This window comes from Dromiciops gliroides, chromosome 5 (genome assembly GCF_019393635.1).
Source record: "Dromiciops gliroides isolate mDroGli1 chromosome 5, mDroGli1.pri, whole genome shotgun sequence".
NCBI classification, from domain to species: domain Eukaryota; kingdom Metazoa; phylum Chordata; class Mammalia; order Microbiotheria; family Microbiotheriidae; genus Dromiciops; species Dromiciops gliroides.
Genome location: NC_057865.1, coordinates 188,538,986 through 188,560,528, shown reverse-complemented (window position 1 = coordinate 188,560,528; position 21,543 = coordinate 188,538,986). Strand labels below are relative to the sequence as shown.

Here is a 21,543-nt window from a genome sequence, read left to right as displayed (position 1 = left end):
GCTTACTCATCTATTAAATGAACTGGAAAAAGAAATGACAACCACTACAGTATCTCTGCCAAGAAAACTCCAAATGAGGTCACAAATAGTCGGATATGACCAAAATGACTGAATAACAGCATGAAAGAATAGGTAAACTAATACATTATTGGTGGAACTGTGAAATGTTATAACCATTTTGGAAAGTGATTTGGAGTTATGTAAATAAAATGACCAGAATGTCTATACCCATTTTGAACCAAAGACTCCACTTCTGGTACTGTACCCCAAGTGGGGTTTGTAGCAATACTTTTTGTGAAGCAAAGAATTGGAAATAAAGTAAATGCCAGCCAATTGGAGATTGGCTGAAAATTTGTGATTTGTGAATATAATGGGATATTACTGTACTATAAGAAACTATGTGAAGGGGCAGCTAGATGGCACAGTGGATAGAGCACCGGCCCTGGAGTCAGGAGGACCTGTGTTCAAATTCGGCCTCAGACACTTAACACTTACTAGCTGTGTGACCCTTGGCAAATCACTTAATCCCAATTGCCTCACACACAAAAAAGAAATTTAAAAAAAGAAACTATGTGTATGACAAATACATAGAAGCATAGAAATATCTATATTAGCAGATATATGATATACATATATAAGTAAACAAAGCCAAGAAAACAGTGTACACAGCTACTACATCAGTGTAAATGAAAAGAACTACATGCTAAAAATCAAAAGTAAATGTAACAAAATTATAAAAATCCAGCAGGACTCAAACAAAGAGATATGAGAGGATTCCTCCAACTCACCCCTTCATGGAGGTGGGAAGTCTATAGTTGTTACCCATTGCACATATTTTCAGACTTTTTCCAATGTATTGATCAATTGTGCTGGATTTTTTTCCTCTAAAAAAATGTTATTTATTGTATGGGATGGCTCTCAGGGATAGGGATACTTGGGAAACTATTATGATGTAAGAAACAGAAGATATCAACAAAAAATTAAAACAAAAAATTTTTTAAATAAAATCATCATAAATTATCCATGGATTCATGAGATGAAGATAGACATGTCTGACAGCCTGTGTAAGGGCATGAAATCTCTATCCCTAAAGCCTCAGAACACTGTACAATAATATTAACATATTTACCAGTAAACAAAAAAAAATTATGTACCCTCTGATTCAACATATGATTTGGGATATATGGCCATCATGTCAAGGATCTTGGGATCAAATGGAAATGGGAAAGATGGAAGCAATGATAAAATATGTACACAAATAATCATGACACAAGGGAAAATGTTGGGTAATTGACTTACTCAAAACCTCACCCCACTTAAAGTAAATGATAAGATATCCAATCAATCAATCTCACTCATAATTCTTAGACTGGGTGTAAAAAAAGTCTTTGAAAGCCATTTGTTGATGTGAAATGATGCCAGAGAGGAAGCCTGTTCCAATCATGTACCCTCTGAGTTCTATAGTAAAGCTTCTAGGTAGCTTGAATCAAAAAGTTCCAGAAAGGGTGACCAGGAGAAAGCATCGCAGCACACCCCTAAGGAACAAAAGTAAGACTGAGCTGTGTCAGGGAAAGGAAATATTACGGAGCATCCTTGACCTTAAAGGCATCTCAGCAGAAGCCTCAGGCTGAGGAAAGTCCCTAGAATAAATTGGTTCTTTCCCCAACTTTCCTTTCAGATACCAGTCTATCTTTAAACACTATAAAATAACCTGCCATTTTACTGCCCAAGTGTTTGCAGTCAACTGGATTTTCCCTCAACCATAAACAGTCAGGGAGTTAATTAAAAATAAACATAAATATAAATTTAGGCAAAGGACTCAAACTCTTCCTAAATATTAGATTTTCCTAACTGGGGACTAAAATATTGTGATTAAACTCGTAACTTTTCATTTAAAGTAAGCTCTCTAAAGCTGAAGAGGATAAACCATATTTTAGTGGCCGATATATTCCCTGGTAGTGACCAGGCTGGTAGGGCCAATTAAGCCAAATGTTTAAAATGAGCTAACTGTCATTACAGAATGTTACAAGTCCAAAGGATTTTTCCTTCCAGGTGAAGTGCTATAAGAAATTAGAAAATGTGGGGCAGCTAGGTGGCGCAGTGGATAGAGCACCAGCCCTGAAGTCAGGAGTACCTGAGTTCAAATCCGACCTCAGACACTTAATACTTACTAGCTGTGTGACCCTGGGCAAGTCACTTAACCCCAATTACCTCACCCAAAAAAAAAAAAGAAATTAGAAAATGATCGTTTTCAGCTTGGGGTCAGTGAGAGGAGAAAAAAGGAAAGAGTGTTCAGACAAGGATTTTTGGAGGAGAGGACATCTGAATTGGGATTTTACTGGACAGATATGGAGGATGGAGAAAGAGAATCCATTCCAACCCCTCATAGTCTAGTCAATTCAGTTGAACTACTAATGTAACTTCATAGATTGAAAAGGTGATTCAATTTCAGCTAACTTGAAATTTCAGAAACTTGAAATAGTCATCTCACATGTAATGATTGTTTAGAGAAGGCTCAACTGAAGTGAGGCCAAATAAATATAAAGACAGCTCTAAATTCTACCAATAAGAGTTCACCCCACCCCCCATTCTATTTTTGGCTAAATACATATGGCTCATTCAGCAATGATATAGCTAATTCTTGGCTACCCATTTTGAATAAAGTTTCACATACTTAATGTACTTTGTGATTTAATACAGAGAAATCTAGGAAAAATGAAAATTCAGAGTCCATTCTTTTGCTTCTGTACAAGTTTATTTTAATATGCAAGGAAAAATTTCATTTAAAAACTGGAGATTCCATAGGCATTTGTTGTTGTTTTCTAAAAAAATAAGCATTAATATACATATTTACTAGTATGTCAGCATACATTTGCAGTTATTTCTGCAAGTCTTTAGCTGTCAAATTGTTCTTCCTAAAGCACAGATATGATCATGTAACCCTCCTAAGTCAATCATCTCTGGTAACTCCCTATTGCTTCCAGGATCAAATATAAAATCCCAGCTTTTAAAGCCCTTTATAACCTGGCTTTTTCATACATTTCCAGTCTTCTTACTCCCATAACTCCCCTCTCCCCGCTCCCCGTCCCGCATCCTCTGCAATCCAATGACACTGATATCCTTGATGCTTTTCACACAAAACATTCCATCTCCCAACCTGGGCATTTTCCCTAACTAGCCCCATGCCTGAAATATTCTTCCTCATCTCTGACTCTTAGCTTCCCTGGTTTTTTGTTGTGGTTTTTTTCCCCAAAAAAACTCAGCTCAAGTCCCACCTTATGCAAAGAAGCAATTCCCAGTCCTTAATCTTAGTGGCTTCCCCTTAAGTCTACCTCTAAATTATCCTTGTTTGTACATAGTTGTTCAAATGTTATCTCCCCCATTAGACTGGGAGCTCCTTGAGAGTAAGGATTGTTTTTTGCTTTCTTTCTTTCTATTTTATTCCCAGTGCTTAGCACATTACCTGGAACATATCAGGGCCTTAATAAGTGCTTGTTAATCTGTTGACTTCTTATGATCCTATCCCTGCATATCTTCTTCTTTCCTCCCATCCCCTGCATCATTTAAAACAAACAAATTCCCAAAACGACATCCTGTTTTCAATCATATTGTTGATTAAGAATCACTTTGAGGTAACTCACAGTGGAGGGTTTTAGCTTTAGAAGGAAATAAAGTCACCTGAGTGAGATGAAGATGAGATTTGAGGCTTGAGTTAGCTAGAAAAGTTTTGGGATAAACCGTCCTCAGGAAGTCCAACAGCTAAATCATTAGGGAATAAAAAACAAATTGTAGAACAGCAAAAGAGACTCTTTTGAGTGTAGGATCATAGAGAGGGCTTGAGGTTAGTGGGGAAAGTACTGGATTTGGAGAGAGGGTACCTGTTTTTTAATGTTGACTGTTACTATCCAACTGTGAACAAGTTACTTCTTTATCACTCAAGAAAGTTGTACTAGTTCAGGAGTTCTTCACCTGAGGTCCACTGACGCCTTATGCATAGATTTTGGGCGGGAGGGAGCAAGGGGATAATGAACTTGAATGGGGGAAAAATTACATCTATTTTCATTAACATCTCTTTGAAATTTAGCCTTTCCTTCCATTGTGATTTTTTTTAAGTATTCTGAAGAGACTCTCAATGAATCAATGAATGGATAACTCATTTATTACTATGTGTAAAGCACTGCACTGATCACTGGGGATACAAATAGAAAAGTAAGACAATCCCTGCTCTCAAGAAGCTCATATTCTAATGGGGAAAATAGCACTTGAGAAAGCTTTCAAGTACAAGTCAGATGGAAAGGTCCCAGGGTCATTAGGGTACAGTGGAAAGGATAGTAATATCTCTTCAGTGTTATTTCCTGCTGACAAAATCAGGTCAATTTCTGATGTTGAGCCATTTGACAGTACCAAAGACTTTAGTGATAAAAACTCTCTGGTGGTGTCTGTGACACCAAAAAAGATCGAGAACCCCTGAACTAGATGCCAAACTGAAGCCCCATCAGCTCTACATTTCATCATTAATAGTAATAGCCAAGTCAGTCTATTCTTGTAACTTTGCCCGATCATTCTCAGTAATATCAGAAAGAAAAAAACAAAAGCTTCAGGGTTGGTTGGCATAGTAAGTGCTCTCCTGGACACTAAAAAACTAAGGAATATATAGAAAAATGCCTTGCTGGTATTCATGCATATTTTTTATTTATAACATAATAAAATAATGAATTACCTTATCAAACACAGTTAAGTAAATACTACCAACCAGGGGAAAGAACAAATAAAAAATAAAAAAACATACAAATGAACTCTGTCAACATGGTATTGAAACCCTGGATGATGGCTATAAAAAGGTGAGGAGTGGGGGCAGCTAGGTGGCGCAGTGGGTAGAGCCCTGGATTCAGGAGGACCTGAGTTCAAATCCGGCCTCAGACGCTTAACACTTACTAGCTGTGTGACTCTGGGCAAGTCACTTAACCCCAATTGCCTCACAAAAAAACCAAAAAAACAAACAAAAAAAAGGTGAGGAGTAGGCTAATGAAGAGTTATTTTTTTTTTTCCTACTCACTAAGTTTGGCAGTTAGGTGGCACAGTGGATAGAGTACAGGGGCTGAAGTCCAGAAGACCCATCCTGGGTTCAAATCTGGCTTCAGACACTTACTAGCTGTGTCACTTCATCCTGTTTGCCACAGTTTCCTCATCTGTAAAATGAGAGCTGGAGAAGGACATGGCAAACCACTCCAGTATCTTTGCCAAGAAAACTCCAAATGGGATCACGAAGTCAGACATGGCTGAAAACAACTGAATAACAACAACAACAAAGTTTGGGTCTGGATGTGTAAATTCACTGGTCTAGGGAGGTCCTGGTGAGAAGATTCCCTCCACAAATGCCGATCAATAGCTCTCCCATGAATCATAATATAAGATTGTTACCTGGTGTACTGAGAGATTAAGTGAGTTCCCTATGGTCACACAGTTTAGATCAAAGGCAGCATTTGAACCCAGCACTTCCTTACTCTAAAGCTAGCCTTCTATCCTCTCTCTCTCAGGGCTTTTTTAACTTTTTCCATCTGTGACTCCTTTTCACCAAAGAAATTTTTACTCAATCTCATGTATATAAGTATACAAAATAGGTATGCTTAACTTTTTATTATTGCCAGACTTTTTTCAACCCCTACATTCAGTTACATGACTCCATCCTCAATCCACAGTTTAAGAAGCTATGGTTTAGAACTCCTGAGTTCAAGGGGTCAATCAGCCTCAGTCTCCCTATTAGCAAGGATTATGGCTGTGCACCATGATTAGCACTTACATGCCTATTTTGTTTGGTTTTTAAACAATTTAATGTTTTCTTTTATTCCCTATTACATGTAAAAACAATTTTAACATTTATTTTTAAAATTTTTTGAGTTTCAAATTCTCACCCTCCCTCAATCCATTGAGATGGCAAGCAATTTGATATATGTTATACGTTATATAGCTAGTTTGAAACCTAACAGTGGTAAAGCATAGAGAGTATTGAGTGATAGTAGAGGAGATCTAGAGCTACCTGAGAATTATAGATTCTTGGGCAAGTAACCTCAACTCTTTAGGAAAGCTAGGTGTCGAGATGGATGGAGGCCTGGCCCTGAGGTCAGGAAGACCTGAGTTTAGATCTCACCTCAGACACTTACTGGCTGTGTGATCCTAGGGAAGTCACTTAACCCCAAATGCCTTTAAAAATATCCAGGGCCATCTCCAGTCATCCTGATGTCTATCTTGCCACTGGACCCAGAAGGCTCTAGAGGAGAGAGTGAGGCTGGTGATTTTGCACAGCCCTCCCTCACTTAAATCCAATTCAGTACAAGTCATGACATCTGGGTGATAACCTTTTCAAGAACCAAGGACATACAACAACAACTCCTCATCTTTAAAGTTAAAGTAGAACTACTGATTGTTTTTCTTTAGTAGTATCTAGCTGTACATCATTTCATGAACTTTTTTCCATGGGGGTTTGTTGGCAAAAACCCGCTAAAGTGGTTTGCCATTTCCTTCTCCAATGTGTCCCCATTTTACAGATGAGGAACTGAGGCAAATAGGGGTTAAGTGACTTGCCCAGGACCATACAGCCAGCCCGGGGCTAGATTTGAACTCAAATCTTCCCAACTCTAGGCCTGGTGCTCTATCTACTACACCACCTAACTGCCCAAATCATACTGTTAGCCCTACCTTTCTCACATGGTGCTGGGATTATCAAAAGAGACAATGTCAGTGAAGCCTGTTTTAAAATTTTAATTACTGTAATAAAACTAATTTAAATACACAAACCACTTAATACAACAATTAAACATTATACAAAATTGTTCATAGCTGTTTTAGCCCTTTAATCTGACTACTAGAGGTATCTTCTGTACATTTTCAGGATGTCTTGGAAGATTATAGAAACATCACCTTTCTTATACACTTATGTTCTAGCTGAAATTATAATTGTCTGTGCTACCTTGTTATCTCTTGATTCCTCTTAAAGATCTAGAAAAACATTTATTTTTATTTCTTCTTTAATGGCATATACTGTCCTTTACACACAGTAGTACCTTGATTCCTGGGTGGACTCAACTCTATCCCCTCTCCTTCCACCTTCTCTCACCTGGTAAATGGGTTATTCTGTGTCATTTTACCCTTTCTCTTAGCCATTTTCCATGAATCATAAGCATTATAGATGGGGCTCTGAAATTCAGTTCACACCTGGTGAACTTCCAGTTTATACTATAGCTGAGCTTCTTAATCTGAGGTCCATGAACCTCATAACTCTATTTCAATATCATAAGTTTCCTTTGTAATCATATATATTTTATTTAATGCACTTAAAAATGCACATTTTGGGGGCAGGTAGGTGGTACAGTGGATAAAGCACCTGCCCTGGATTCAGGAGTACCTGAGTTCAAATCTGGCTTCAAACATTTGATACTTACTAGCTGTGTGACCCTGAGCAAGTCACTTAACCCCCACTGCCTTGCAAAAAAAAGAGAGAGAGAAATAACATTCTGTCAAAGGGGCCCATAACACAAAAAGAGATTAAGAAACCGACTCACTTGCTGTTTGACTCACTAGCAATATGGGAGATAACGATAGTTCAGAATCAAAACCCAAACTAGGGTGGGGTGGTTGGAATTTTGTTCCTAGGTCAGTAAATTCATCATTCCACTTCTAGCACCCTGGTTCCATCTGACAGAGGGCCTCACTCTCTTTACTCCACCCCCAACCAGTCTTTACACTATCATCTGTTTACTCAGGTGGGAGTGGTTTAGGAGCTGATTGCCCTCATTAAGACTCTGATAAGCATGAACAATGGTAATTGAAGACATTTGATGTACATTAGTAGGAGCTGATGTCGATTTGAGGCTTCCTCATTTCAATTCCACAAATATTTCATGAATGTCTACATGGGCTAGTCATTGTGATAGGTACTAGGAACACAAAGGTGAAAAATGACAGTCTTTGCCCTCAGGGAGTTTCTAGTCTGGTCAGGTAGATGAGATGCATGAGACTTAGGTTATGAGAAATGCATGCAAAAGTCTATCTTAGTTGAGTGATTGGGGGAAGGGGAGAGTGATTAACAGTATCACCTAACAATATGTGGGAACTCCCTCCTAGCAACCCAAATCCAATTCAGCAATAATTTAATAGATTTATGATTATGGGCAGTAGTCTGAGTGAATGATTAGACCCATGGTTACTATTAGGAAGTACCAGAAACAAGCTTTGAGCCCAAGTCTTCCTTACTTCCAGACCTCTGTGGTTTTATTGTGTAAATCTGGGCTCATTTTTCTGGGTAGCATGTAAAAAGTTCTTAATTCCTTTTTATTTTTTTAATATTTTTAATGATCATCATACACCTTATGTTTTCAAACTTTGGGTGGTATAGGAGGCAGAAGAAAATTGGGTTGGGCCTTCCTAAGTAACTGGGAGGGGAGATATTTGAGGTTCCCTATCCTTAATCAGATAATCTCCATATACATAGGGTGACCACGAGTCTGAAGGGCCAGTTCCTAGCAGCTCCACCACAGACACCCTTTACTCTCTTTCTATCTCTAATCCCTGGCTGAGATCATGTCTCCTTTCTTCTGCCTCATCCTAGGTCTTTTCATGTTAGGTTCTTCAGCCTTGAAGAAGACAACACAGCTTGAGGAGGCATCCTTGCTTCAGTTTATGGGCCTGAGCAAGGTACCCTCACCCCGGATAGCCCAACCTGTGCCCTCCATCCTGATGAAGATCTTCCAGGAGAGACAGAAGGCTGTGGCCACAGGGCACTTCCAAAAGCTTTGCTATGTGAAGGAGTTTGGGGTTCCTGGGAACTTGATCCGTCTTTTCCAAGACCAAGGTAAGGAAGAATGCATAAAAGCAATATTAGCTCCTTTAGAATGTCCAAGAAACTAAGATTTGTTCTTTGTCTTTCGGTGCGACATATAGTCAACTCACCATTACTACTTCCTACTTCCCAGTTCCCATTCTCTATGTCCATAATGGTCTCTACTCAAATCCCAAAGACTTCCCCATCTCCAGCCACCTCCCTTTCCTTAGGTATTTAATTTGAAACTCTATTATGATCTTACTATGTATGCTATATTGTGTGCTATAGTTATTTGTTCATTGTGGCATGACCCACTACTAGATTATAAATTCCAAGAGGGTAAAAACCAGATTTATTTTGCTTGACATTTTCCCCAAGACCTGCCACACTGCTTATATAGCAAACTGGTTGCTCATGTAAATTGCATTGAATTAAGCTAAATACTCTTATTCCTCCCCTAGTCTTAGTTTCACCTAGTCTAGTATCGATGCATTCTAAACTTCTGCACCCCCTTTTTTCATTGAAAGCTCCTTTGGTTGCATAAATGAATAGTCTGAATTTCAAAAAGAGACATTTCTAAAGGCCAGACTAGTGTGATTTCTTTTCTTTTCTTTTTTTGTAATTTTTATTTATAGTTTGGGGTTCCAATTTTTATCCCTCTTTCCCTCCCTCCCCTCTCCCCTCCCTTAGGCAGCAAACAATCAGATATGGGTTATACATGTATGATTATGTAAAACATTATCATATTTGTCATTTTGTACAAGAAAACTTGATTAACAGAAAAAAAATGAAAGAAAGGGGGAAATAGCATGCTTCAGTCTGTGTTCCATCAATATCAGTTCTTTCTTCAGAGATGGATAGTATGTTTCATCAGTAGTACTTTGGGATTGTCTTGGATCATTATATTGTTGAGAACAGTCAAGTCATTCACAGTTCTTCATCAAACGATATTCCTGTCTCTGTGCACAATGTTCTCTTGGTTATGCTCACTTCACTATACATCATTTCATATATGTCTTTCCAGGCCTTTCTGAAGTCATCCTCCTTGTCATTTTTTATAGCACAATAATATTCCATCACTATCATATGCCACAGTTTCTTTAGCCATTCCCCAACTGATGGGCATCCCCTCAATTTCCAATTCTTTGCCACCACAAAAAGAGCTGCTATAAATATTTTTGTACAAATAGGTCTTTTTCTCTTTTGGGAGATGTCTTTGGGATATAAACCTAGCAGTGGTATTGCTGGATCAAAGGGCATACACAGTTCTATAGCCCTTTGGGCATAGTTCCAAACTGCTCTCCAGAATGGTTGCATCTTTTCACAACTCCACCAACAGTGGATTAGTGTCCCAGCTTCCCACATACCCACATCCCTTCCAACATCCAATATTTTTCAGTTTTGTTATATTTGCTACTCTGATAGGTGATACCTCAGAGTAGTTTTAATTTGCATTTCTCTGATCAATAGTGATCTAGAGGGGGCAGCTAGGTGGCACAGTGGAGAGAGCACCGGCCCTGGAGTCAGGAGTACCTGAGATCAAATCTGGCCTCAGACACTTAACACTTACTAGCTGTGTGACCCTGGGCAAGTCACTTAACCCCAATTGCCTCACTAAAAAAAAAAATAGTGATCTAGAGCATTTTTTCATATGATTATAGATAGTTTTGATTTCTTTATCTGAAAACTGCCTGTTCATATCCTTTGACCATTTATCAATTGGAGAATGACTTGTATTTTTATAACTTTAACTCAGTTTTCTACATAATTGAGAGATGAGGCCTTTATCAGAGATACTTGTTTCAAAAATTCTTTCCCAGTTTTCTACTTCCCTTGTAATCTTGGTTATGTTAGTTTTGTTTGTGCAAAAGCTTTTTAATCTTACATAATCAAAATGATCTATTTTATATTTTATTTTACTCTCTATATCTTCTTTGATCCTAAATTCTTCCTCTGCCCATAAATCTGTCATAAATGATTCCATACTCATACCAATTTTTATTCCTTCTACTTGAAGTCAGGAAGGCTTCCTGAATTCTAATCTGGCCTCAAACACTAGCTGTGTGACCCATTAACCCTATTTTTCTCAGTTCCTCATCTGTAAAATGGGCTGGAGAAGGAAATGGCAAACCACTCTGGATTCTATGCCAAAAGAGCTGGACGTGACTGAAACAACAGAACAACAAAAACTAACTACTAGCCACAAGAAATTGAGGGTAAGAAGCAACAAAGAAGACTCTTTGGAGACAGAAATCAAATAGCATTTTTCCTTTCTAAAGGCAATCATAGGTAGGTGGCACAGTAGATAGAATGCAGATTTAAGAAGATCTGTGTTCAAATCTTGCTCTCAGATGCTTACTAGCTATGCAACTTAGTCAAGTCTCTCAGCCTCAGTTTCCTCATCCATAAAATGGGGATAATAATAACACCTGCCTTCCATGGTTGTCATAAAGATCAAGTAAGATTACATATATAAAACACTTTGAAAGCCTTAAATCCAGATATATAATCTATATAAGTGCTAGTCTCATCTATTCCAGTCCCTTCCTTTTATAGATGAAGAAACTGAGACCCAGAACAGAGAAGTGAATTGACCAAGGTCACAAAGGTGATAGAATTAGGATCAAGACCCAGGTCCTTTAGATCCAAACCTCACATTTTTTCCCACTACCCCAGGCTGATTCCTTTCAGACCCTTTACTATAAAGACTATATCCTGATGATATAGTAGGGAAAAAAATGAAAAAGACCAACCTGTGTAAAATTATTCATAGAAACATTATTCATAACAGCAAAAACATATCTAATGACTTGGAAATGGCTAAATGAATTCTGTGATGTGAATACAATGGAATATTATGCTACAAAATTATAAATATGAAGACTACAAAGAAATATGGGAAGATTTACATGCAACAATACAGAGTAGAGAGTTATTTAAATAATCACATACACTGAGAACAATTTTACAATAATAAAAATTTTTGTTGTTGAACTGTTTCAGTTATTTATGTCTGACTCTTCATGATCCCATTTGGGGTTTTTGACAAAGACACTGGAATAATTTTCCATTTCCTTCTCTAGTTCCTTTTAACAGATAAGGAAACTGAGGCAAATAGGTTAAGCGACTTCATACAGCTAGTAAGTGTCCCAGGCTGGATTTGAACTTGGATATTCCTGACTCCAGGACTGGTGCTCTATTCACTTCACCTCCTAGCTGTCCATAATAATAATAACAATAGTAATAAAAAACAAAATTCAGGAAAATCCATAGTTCAAAAGAGGAAAGAGGAGGAAGCAAAAAAAATTATCTTGTTCAAGTTGTTGTCATATATATCATTAAATAGTTTTTTAAAACCAAGGAAATTACTTCAGCATAAGGATTGAGACTGAACCTGTGATTTCACTAATAGAGATAATTCTCTCTACCAAAGCAGGTAAGTCCCTTCTCCATAGCTTATAAGTCTTAGTTATCTGGACCACTAAGAGGTTAAATGACTTGCCCAGGGTCACACATCCAGGATGAGTTAGAGGCCTGATATAGATCCTGGTCTTCCTTCTTTTAAAGTCGGCTTGCTATCCATTGTGCCACACTGCTTTCTCTTTTTCATTCATTTGTTCATTCATTCATTCATTCACTTATCATTTGAACAAGAGCATTATTACCAGCCCAGTCAAAAGTGACACTGCACATGCCAAAAAATGAAGACTTTGCCCTGGAGATCTTCACTGCCTTCCCACTAGGAATATCAAAAAGAAAAATGGAAGAAACTGCACCTATGAATGATAATTAACTGTAAAGACAAAAAGTTTGGTTCAGGGGCAGCTAGGTGGCGCAGTGGATAGAGCACCAGCCCTGGATTCAGGAGGACCTGAGTTCAAATCCGGCCTCAGACACTTACACTTACTAGCTGTGTGACCCTGGGCAAGTCACTTAACCCTTATTGCCCTGAAAAAAAAAAAAAGTTTGGTTCAATCCAATCACTTTGAACACTCACTAAGATTTGCTTAGTGAGATAAAGATTGCAATGATAATAATTTTATTCTGTTTCTCTTTATGGGAGTGGGGAGTGGGGGTAGGGGAGATCCTTGAGAGAGATGAGTACTTAGCACCGGTGGGAGATGTCCTTGGCCTACTTGCTAGACAAGCAGTCATTCCTTAAATATTTATTAAGCATCTACTATGTGCCAGACGCTATGCTAAGTACTAGGGATATCATTTTTTCTTTTAAAGAAAAAAGTCAACAGCCTTCAACTTAAAGACAACACGTATATTGAAAAGTGCAACAACAACAACAAAAAAGAGCAGCTAGGTGGCACTGTGGATAAAGCACGAGCCCTGGATTCAGGAGGACCTGAGTTCAAATCCAGTCTCAGACACTTGACACTTACTAGCTGTATGACCCAGGGCAAGTCACTTAACCCTCATTGCCCTGCCCCCCCCCCAAAAAAAGTACAAAAAAGTATATGATCATTAGCAAACCACTAAGAGGCATCAACATAGGAAATTAGTAGAGGTGTTTTTTTTAAGATGAAATATGTTTAAAGTATTAAAAACCTTTAAAACATTCCTGGACTGTTGTGAGTCTTCATTTCCAATTTCCATGGTTTCAGCCGACCTTCTACAGGATTCCTTTCTCAGTCCACCCCCCCTCCCTCCTCTACCTTCCCCCTTTCATGTCCCCCACCTAATAACACCTTCCCCTTTCAGATAATTCTTTATTTATCTGTATATATCAGCATCTCTCTCTCTCTCTCTCTCTCTCTCTCTATATATATATATATATATATATATAAGGGTTCAGTGACATGTCCAGGGTCACACAGCTAGTAAGTATCTGAGGCAAGATTTGAACTCACAAAGATGAGTCTTCCTGACTCCAGGCTCAGTACTCTATCTACTGTGCCCCCGAATGACCCTCTCAGTGATTAGCACAAGGCATATAGTACTTAAGCTTAAAAAATGCTTCTTGTCTTGATCAAGTGCTTTGTAAACCTTAAAATGCTATATAAATGTGTAATTGTTGTTCTCCCATACTCTACTCTCTCTTTAGGGTTTTCACACACATCTCCAGTCTTTTCCTCTACTAGCTCCTTGGCCTTTATCTAGAAACTTGTTCAAGTTTCCCCAGTCATTAAAAAAAATAAAAACCCTTATGTTTGCCCTATTTCTGCCTCAAGGTATCTTCCTCTCTCTCTCTCCTTTGACCTCCTCCTTGTGAAATCCAATGGCCTTTTAATTTTTTGTCAGTCTTCATCTTCTTGATCTCTCTGAAGCATGTAAGCTAGCACCTTTCTGGACACTGGCCTCCTCTAGCTTCTATGATATTGTTCTCTCCTATATTTTCTATGTTTATGAGCATACGTGTCTAGTTTGCTGCTTCATTTTCCTAATTCCTTTCCTTATTCAGAGGCATCACCCAAGGTCTTGTCCCTCCTCTTTTCTCTTTATATTGTATCCATTGTCAATAGCATCCATTGCCTTATCTTCAATTATCACCTTTATGCAAATGATTATCAAACCCATATCTCCAGCTCCAGCTTTCCCTCTGAGCTGTAGTACCATTTTGAGTTGCTAGCCAAACCTCAATAAATAATCAAGTCTTTATTAAGCACCTACTAGTTGCCAGATACCAGCATGCCCTGACAACACCTTTAATTCAATATGCCTCAGGGGCAGCTAGGTGGTACAGTGGATAGAGCACTGGCCTTGGATTCAGGAGGACCTGAGTTCAAATCCAACCTCAGACACTTAACCCTTATTAGCTGTGTGACCCTGGGCAAGGCACTTAACCCCAATTGCCTCACCAAAAAAAAAAAAAAAAATTCAATATGCCCCAAACTGAATGCATCATCTTTTCACTTGAACTCATATCTTTCCAAACTTTCTCATTTTTTCTGAAAGCATCCCCACCCTCTCAGTCACCTAGCTTGAAACCCAGGAGTCATCTTGCATCATCTCTCTTTTCCCTCATCTGTCTTATGCCTTCAGTTGTGTGTCCTATTTATTCTTCCTCCCGCATATCTCAGACCTCTCCTTTCCACTACTACCACCCTGATTCAGATCTTCATTCCTTCTTCCCTGATCTATTTCTTTGCTGTCAGTCATTCCCCTCTCCAGTTCATTTTTTGGCTCATGTCAAAGTAGTTTTTCCAATGTACAAGCTTGATCTAAGTGTTCTCTGCCCAAAAGTTTTCAGTAGTTCAGCATTATCTATAGAATGAAGTGTACATTTCTTGCTATAATATTTAAGGCCTTTCACAGTCAAGATCCAGCCTGACTTATCAGTCTTATTTCATGCTACTCAAATTGATAATCTATTCCCTGTCCTCCCTCTGCTTTCTTATACCTCTGTGTAGTTGTACAAGTTGCCAAGAATAGACTCTCTCCATGTTTTTGCCTATTAAATTCTTCTTCCTGCAAGGTCCACCTCACTTTCTTCATGAAAATATACCTAGCCCTCACATTGATGAGTGTTGCTTCCCTTTTCCTTCTCTATTTTTACCTCTCCTGTGTACTTATCACATTCTAGAATATAGGAATCAAACAGAAAGGAATGAGAGATTTGGGGAGATGGAGGAGTCTCTTCTGAAATCAGGACAATGGCTTGGGCAGCAGTATGAAAAGTAGATTGGAATAGGGACAGGCCAGAAAAAGAAGGAGCAGTTATAATAGAGTAGATGAGATGAGGTCCTACATAGAGTGCTTGCAGTGGGAGTTGAAAGGAGGGTACTGACCCACAAAATATTGGAGAGGTAGAATGTACAGGACCTTAAAATTAGCCAGATGTTTTCAGTATGAGTGAGGGAAGAGGCAAAGATGATGGAAGTTATGAGCCTGAACGTTGGTAACAATAGTGGTGCCACCAGCAAAAATTCAGACACAGGAGAGTGACAAGTTTTATGGGGAAGGTGAATTCAGTTTGGGACTTGCTGAGTTTGAGGTGTCAGTGAGAAATCCTAATGGAGTTACCTAGAATACAGTCAAAAAGCAGGATTAGTAAGGAATTTTAATCCAACTTATCATGAAGCCATAAAGGAAGCCATGGAAATGCCCAGGGATCAGGAAATCAAGAGACAAAGGAGGGCAAGGACAGAACCCATATTTAAGTTTCTAGGGTATTTTTCTTTTTGCTCATTCTCAAGGATCTAATTTCTTTCTTGGTGGGTGAGGAAAGGAAGGCCTCAGCTTAAGATTTTGACTTAGACCCTTACTGTGAAAAGTGATATAAAATTAATTCTCTGAAAGTTAGTAAGGCAGAGCTTAATCTCCCTATGCTTATTCCCTTTTATAGTTCCACATTTTTGCCCTCTCTTGTTCACTCCCATTGAATAGTCCTAAGTTCAAATCCAGCCTCCTTCTGTCCACTTGGTATAAAATTCCGTAGATACTTATATGTATTTTTTTTGTCCTAATTCAGGTACCCTTTCTAACCCCGAAGAAGTGGCCCAAGCTCCACCATGCACAAGGAAATTTCTTCTCTTCAACATTTCAGTCATAGCCCAAGATGAGCAGCTAATGATGGCCCAGCTTGAACTGAGGTTGAGGCTTAATGGTTATGATGCCCTGAAACAGGACCTGGAGTTAATGCTGTCTCTAGTCCAAGGACCTTCCCCTCAGTCAGAGCAAAAGCTCCTATTACGGTATCTTCCCTGGTCTCAAGGTGTTCTTCATGTTGACCTGCTGGATGTGGTTAAGGAATGGAACTCCAATCCCCAGAGTAACCTGGGATTGGTCCTAGAATTATTGCCAAAAGGGCATAGGAACTCTACGGTGACAACCCACCCTCCAGATATTTGTGACAATTGGAGACAGTCCATTCAGGCCTCTCTGATGGTGGTGACCCTGACCCCTGAGGAATGCCCCCACTTTCCTCACTTTCCCAGAAAGAGGAGGGCTACTTTTCCAACTCTGGAATCCACCACTAACCACCTCTGCCAGCGTCATCATATGGTCATCAACTTTGAAAAACTGGGTTGGCACAAGTGGATCATTGCTCCCAAGGAGTTTAGGACCAACTACTGCAAAGGAGATTGTCCTTTCTCACTTATGGCCTTCTTTAACAGCTCCAACTATGCCTTCTTCCAGACCCTCATGAATTCTAAAACCCCTGAAATCCCCAAAGCTGCCTGTATCCCCACAAAACTATCCCCCATTTCCATGCTTTATTATGACAATGATGGGAATATCATCCTTCAACACCATGAGGGCATGGTGGTGGATGAATGTGGTTGTGGCTAGCCAAGTGTGTAGAGGGTGGGATCTAGATGTGAACAGTAGTCCCAAAGGCTAATAAACCTACTTATCATTTAGTTTCCTGATCTCTAGGGTATGAAATCACAACCATCTGCTTGGAACTTTGGTCCTTTCATTTCCCTAAGAAATGGCCAGAGAGTGGGGCAGCTGGGTAGCACAGTGGATAAAACACGAGCCCTGGATTCAGGAGGACCTGAGTTCAAATCCAGCCTCAGACACTTGACATTTAGAGGCCTTGCCTCAGGGAATTCATGTGTAGATGAGTCCCAAAGTACTGCCAGGTAGCCCAAATACCAATCTGGATTCTGGAAAAGAATTTAATAAGAAGCCAACACAGAATGGTAGATCACAAGGATATGTCAGAGGTCATCTAGTGCATTCCTTTCATTTTACAGATGAAGACACCAAAGCCCTGAGGAGTAACCTTCCTCAAGGTGATACACAATAAGTAGTAGAACCACAACTAAAAAAAAAAAAGAAAGAAAGAAAAGAAAAGAAAAAAGAAATGGCCAGAGAAACTATGATACAAGACTGTGATGGAAGTACAAGTCTAAACCAGAGTAATTACTCAGTTGTCAAACACTGCAGGCCTTAATCTTGTTCTATTATCTATAATATCCAAAGAACATAACAAAAGAGAATCCAGGAGAACATCCAAAACAGATAGCTCCCAGTCTCAAGCTTCATTACCCCTGGGCTCTTTTTTTCACACCTCCTCAGGGAATCAGGAGTTTCTATGTCAAAGCCATTGATATTTTGTTCTAACTTTGTTCACTGTTCCCATGTTCCTCCTCCCTCCCCATCACATTCTTTCCAAAATTTTATGCTCAGTCAGCCTTTCAAAATGCAGCAATTTTTACTGCCTCAAAGGAATTCCAGAGTAGAACACATAAATCAAATACATATTTTATCTTTAAGTTTCATATTACTCTATTTTGCTGAACTAGGTATACCCACAGACCCGTGTTCAAAAATTATTTCTGATACCCCATTTCCCTTCACTGGAACCTTGGTCAGTTCCACTAAACATCTGACTATGTATCTTACCTACATATACATACATATTCTGATAAACATATGTATATTACATATATGTTTACATATACATGTATGCTGTGTTATATATATTTGTTTATAAGTATATTGTATATGGGGTGTTTGTATGGAGGTAGGGCATATATATGGGGTTTATAGGAGCATGAGGGTATATGGCATATGCTTGGGAGTATATATGGAATGTGGGTATGGGGAGGATATGTATATTCAATGGAATGTGTGTATAGGGAAGATTAGGGGTCGTTTGTGTGTCTTTGCAGATAGGTATGGGGATTTTGAAAGATATATGTGGGTGAGTGTGTGTCAGTATTTATGTAGTAGAAGGCGATATATGAGTATGGGTGTGAGTATATGGGTATACATATGTAGGTGAATAATATGGGTGTGGGAGAAGAGATAGCATGGTCTAAAGTTGGAAAATGTTTTCATATAAATTATCTACTTTCATCTTCACAAGAATCCTGTAAGATAAGTCGCTTACGTATCATCCCAGTTTTATAGATAAAGGAATAGGCTCAAGGAAGTTATCAACTTGTGTAAGTAATCTTAGACATTGTAAAAGGTAGAACCAAGGGCAGTGCTCTTTCCATTTTATCATGATCTTTCCAAAGCCTTTTAATGCTTTCAGAACCCATAGTTTCATTAAAATTTAACTGTTTCTGGGGCAGCTAGGTGGCTCAGTGGATAGAGCACCAGCCTTGGAGTCAGGAGTACCTGAGTTCAAATCTGGCCTCAGACACTTAACACTTACTAGCTGTGTGACCCTGAGCAAGTCACTTAACCCCAATTGCTTCACTAAAAATTTTTTAAAAAAATTTTTTTTTTAAATTTAACTGTTTCCTCATAAGTTCCCCTCTCTTCTCCCTTTACCCCTTTTGATCTCTTTTGGAGCAGCTAAGCATCACAGTGGATAGAGCACTGGCCCTGGATTCAGGAAGACCTGAGTTCAAATCCATCCTCAAACACTTGACACTTACTAGCTGTGTGAGGTCCTGATTGCCTCAGTCATCTGGGACCATCTCCAGTCCTCCTGATGTATATCTTGCCACTGGACCTAGATGACTCTGAGGGAAAGAGTGAAGTTGGTGACTTTGCACAGCCCTCCCTCACTTAAATCCAATTCACTGCAAGTCATGACATCTGTCATGGTCCTCTCTGAGAAAGACAGACAAACAACAATGATCTCCTCTTAGTCAAACAGCACACTCAAGAGCATTTATCTCTTACTTTATCCTCAACTGGACTAGAATACGCCTCAGACCATAGAGAATATTGAGATATACTGTCATTGCTGCTGGTGATGATGGCATGGGGTGGGGGGGTGGTAATACCTGCAGCCATGGCAGCGCTAATTGTGGCCTTGCCTCAGGGAATTCACATGTAGATGAGTTCCAAAGTACTGCTAGGTAGCCCAAATACGAATCTGGATTCTGGAAAAGAATTTAATAAGAAGCCAACACAGAATGGTAGATCACAAGGATATGTCAGAGGTCATCTAGCGCATTCCTTTCATTTTACAGATGAAGACACCAAAGCCTTGAGGAGTGACCTCCCTCAAGGTGATACACAATAAGTAGTAGAACCACAACTAAAAAATCTTCAGATTCCAGGCACAATGTGGGATAGATAGTGCAGCTAGTTGTATTCAGAACTAGCTAGATAACCAGATGCAAAGGACAGGCATTCTGCATTTGATGTCAACTTAGAAGTTGGTAGGCTGCCTTTAGAAGTCTGTGCTTGATCCCGTAATGACATTTTTTTTTTAAACCAGTGACTTAGATAATGAAATAGATGGCTCCAAGGAATAGTTAACACCCTGTCTGACAGAGACACATTCCAAAAGAGTATTTTAAAACTAGATTTTAATGAACATTTATTAAGCCCTTACTGTGTGCCAGGTACTACACTAAGGACTTTACAAATATCTCATTTTATCTGCACAATAACCCTGACAGCTAGATCCTATTATTATCCCCATTTTATAGATGAGGAGAATAAGGTAAGTAAAGGTTAAATGCTTTGCCTAGGGTCATACAGCTAGTAAGTGTCTGAGGCAGGATTTGAACTTAGGTCTTCCTGACTCTAAATCCAGAACTCAATCCACTATACTACTCTGATATTGATAGGTTAGAACATTAGACTGAATCTAATAAGATGAAAGAGGAATATATGTAAAGTCTTAAATTTAAGTAACACACTACCCTAGACCCTACTCCGTAAAGGCCAGATACATTACTTTTTCAAACTATCCCCCAGGAAGTTTCATTAGCCTTTAATAATTGGAAATATTGGGGCAGCTAGGTGGTGCAGTGGATAGAGCACCAGCCCTGGAGTCAGGAGTACCTGAGTTCAAATCCAGCCTCATACACTTGACACTTACTAGCTGTGTGACCCTGGGCAAGTCACTTAACCCCAATTGCCTCACTAAAAAAAAAAAAATAATAATAATTGGAAATATTTACTTTGTCAGGTATAATCACAAACATATAAATTTACACCCCCAACACATGAGAGGCATAATCCTCTGCCTCTGCCATACTACCTGAGTCTCTGGTGAGACAGAAAAGGAATAGCTTCATGGTTCAGTTCCTATAAAGCACTGTCCCAATTCCAAGTTCAAATTCTTCCTTGGGCCTGAGTCCCAGGCTTCCAAGGCTGACTGACTGAACCATTCTGTCTGCAATCCTGGCTCCAAAGTCACTCCTGGATTGCATGGGGATCACCTCCAGCACCAAAAACTGAGGAGGACAAATGACACAGAATAGAATCATACACCACCAGATCCGAGGAGGGAGAACAGGAAAAGGAAGATCTTCTCTTCTTACCAAGTCAGCTCATGGTACCTATACTGCCGGTGAGCTGTGATCTTCACCCTCTGGACTGAAAAGACCACAGCAGAAGGAGATTGACTGGCTCATTCTCACCAGTTTTAAAGTCATAGGCAGTCAATCAAAGGAGGTAACTCTCACCCACATGGCAGGGGATGCAGACGCCTCCATGTTAGGTGAAACTAGCCTGCCCAGACAAGCCTGGGTTATGCTTACGTTTAAAAAAAAAAACAACCTCAAGGCAGCTAGATGGTGCAGTGGATAGACCACTGGCCCTGGAGTCAGGAGGACCTGAGTTCAAATCCAGCCTCAGACACTTGACACTTACTAGCTGTGTGACCCTGGGCAAGTCACTTAACCCCAATTGCCTCACTAAAAAAAACCCAACCTCACAAGTTCAATATGAAAGAGATGTAGTTATACAAGTTTATCTGAAAAGAATCAGAGTATTTTACTAGTATTCACACTTAATATGGATCAGTAGTGTGATATAGCAGCCAAGAAAGCTACTGCAATTTTAGTCTGTGATGAGAGGCGTGCAGTCTCCAGAACTGGGGCAATGATGATCATTCCGTCCTCTACCCT

General features: G+C 39.3%; 1 protein-coding gene across 1 annotated transcript; it reads left to right on the top strand.

The window, feature by feature from the left end:
* Window positions 1–8,577: 8,577 nt before the first annotated feature.
* GDF3 (growth differentiation factor 3) lies at window positions 8,578–17,059 on the top strand. Its single transcript, XM_043968987.1, has 2 exons — window positions 8,578–8,848; window positions 16,239–17,059. The coding sequence occupies exons 1-2, from the start codon at window positions 8,578–8,580 to the stop codon at window positions 17,057–17,059; spliced, it is 1,092 nt and encodes a 363-aa protein (XP_043824922.1).
* The last annotated feature ends 4,484 nt before the right edge of the window (window positions 17,060–21,543 follow it).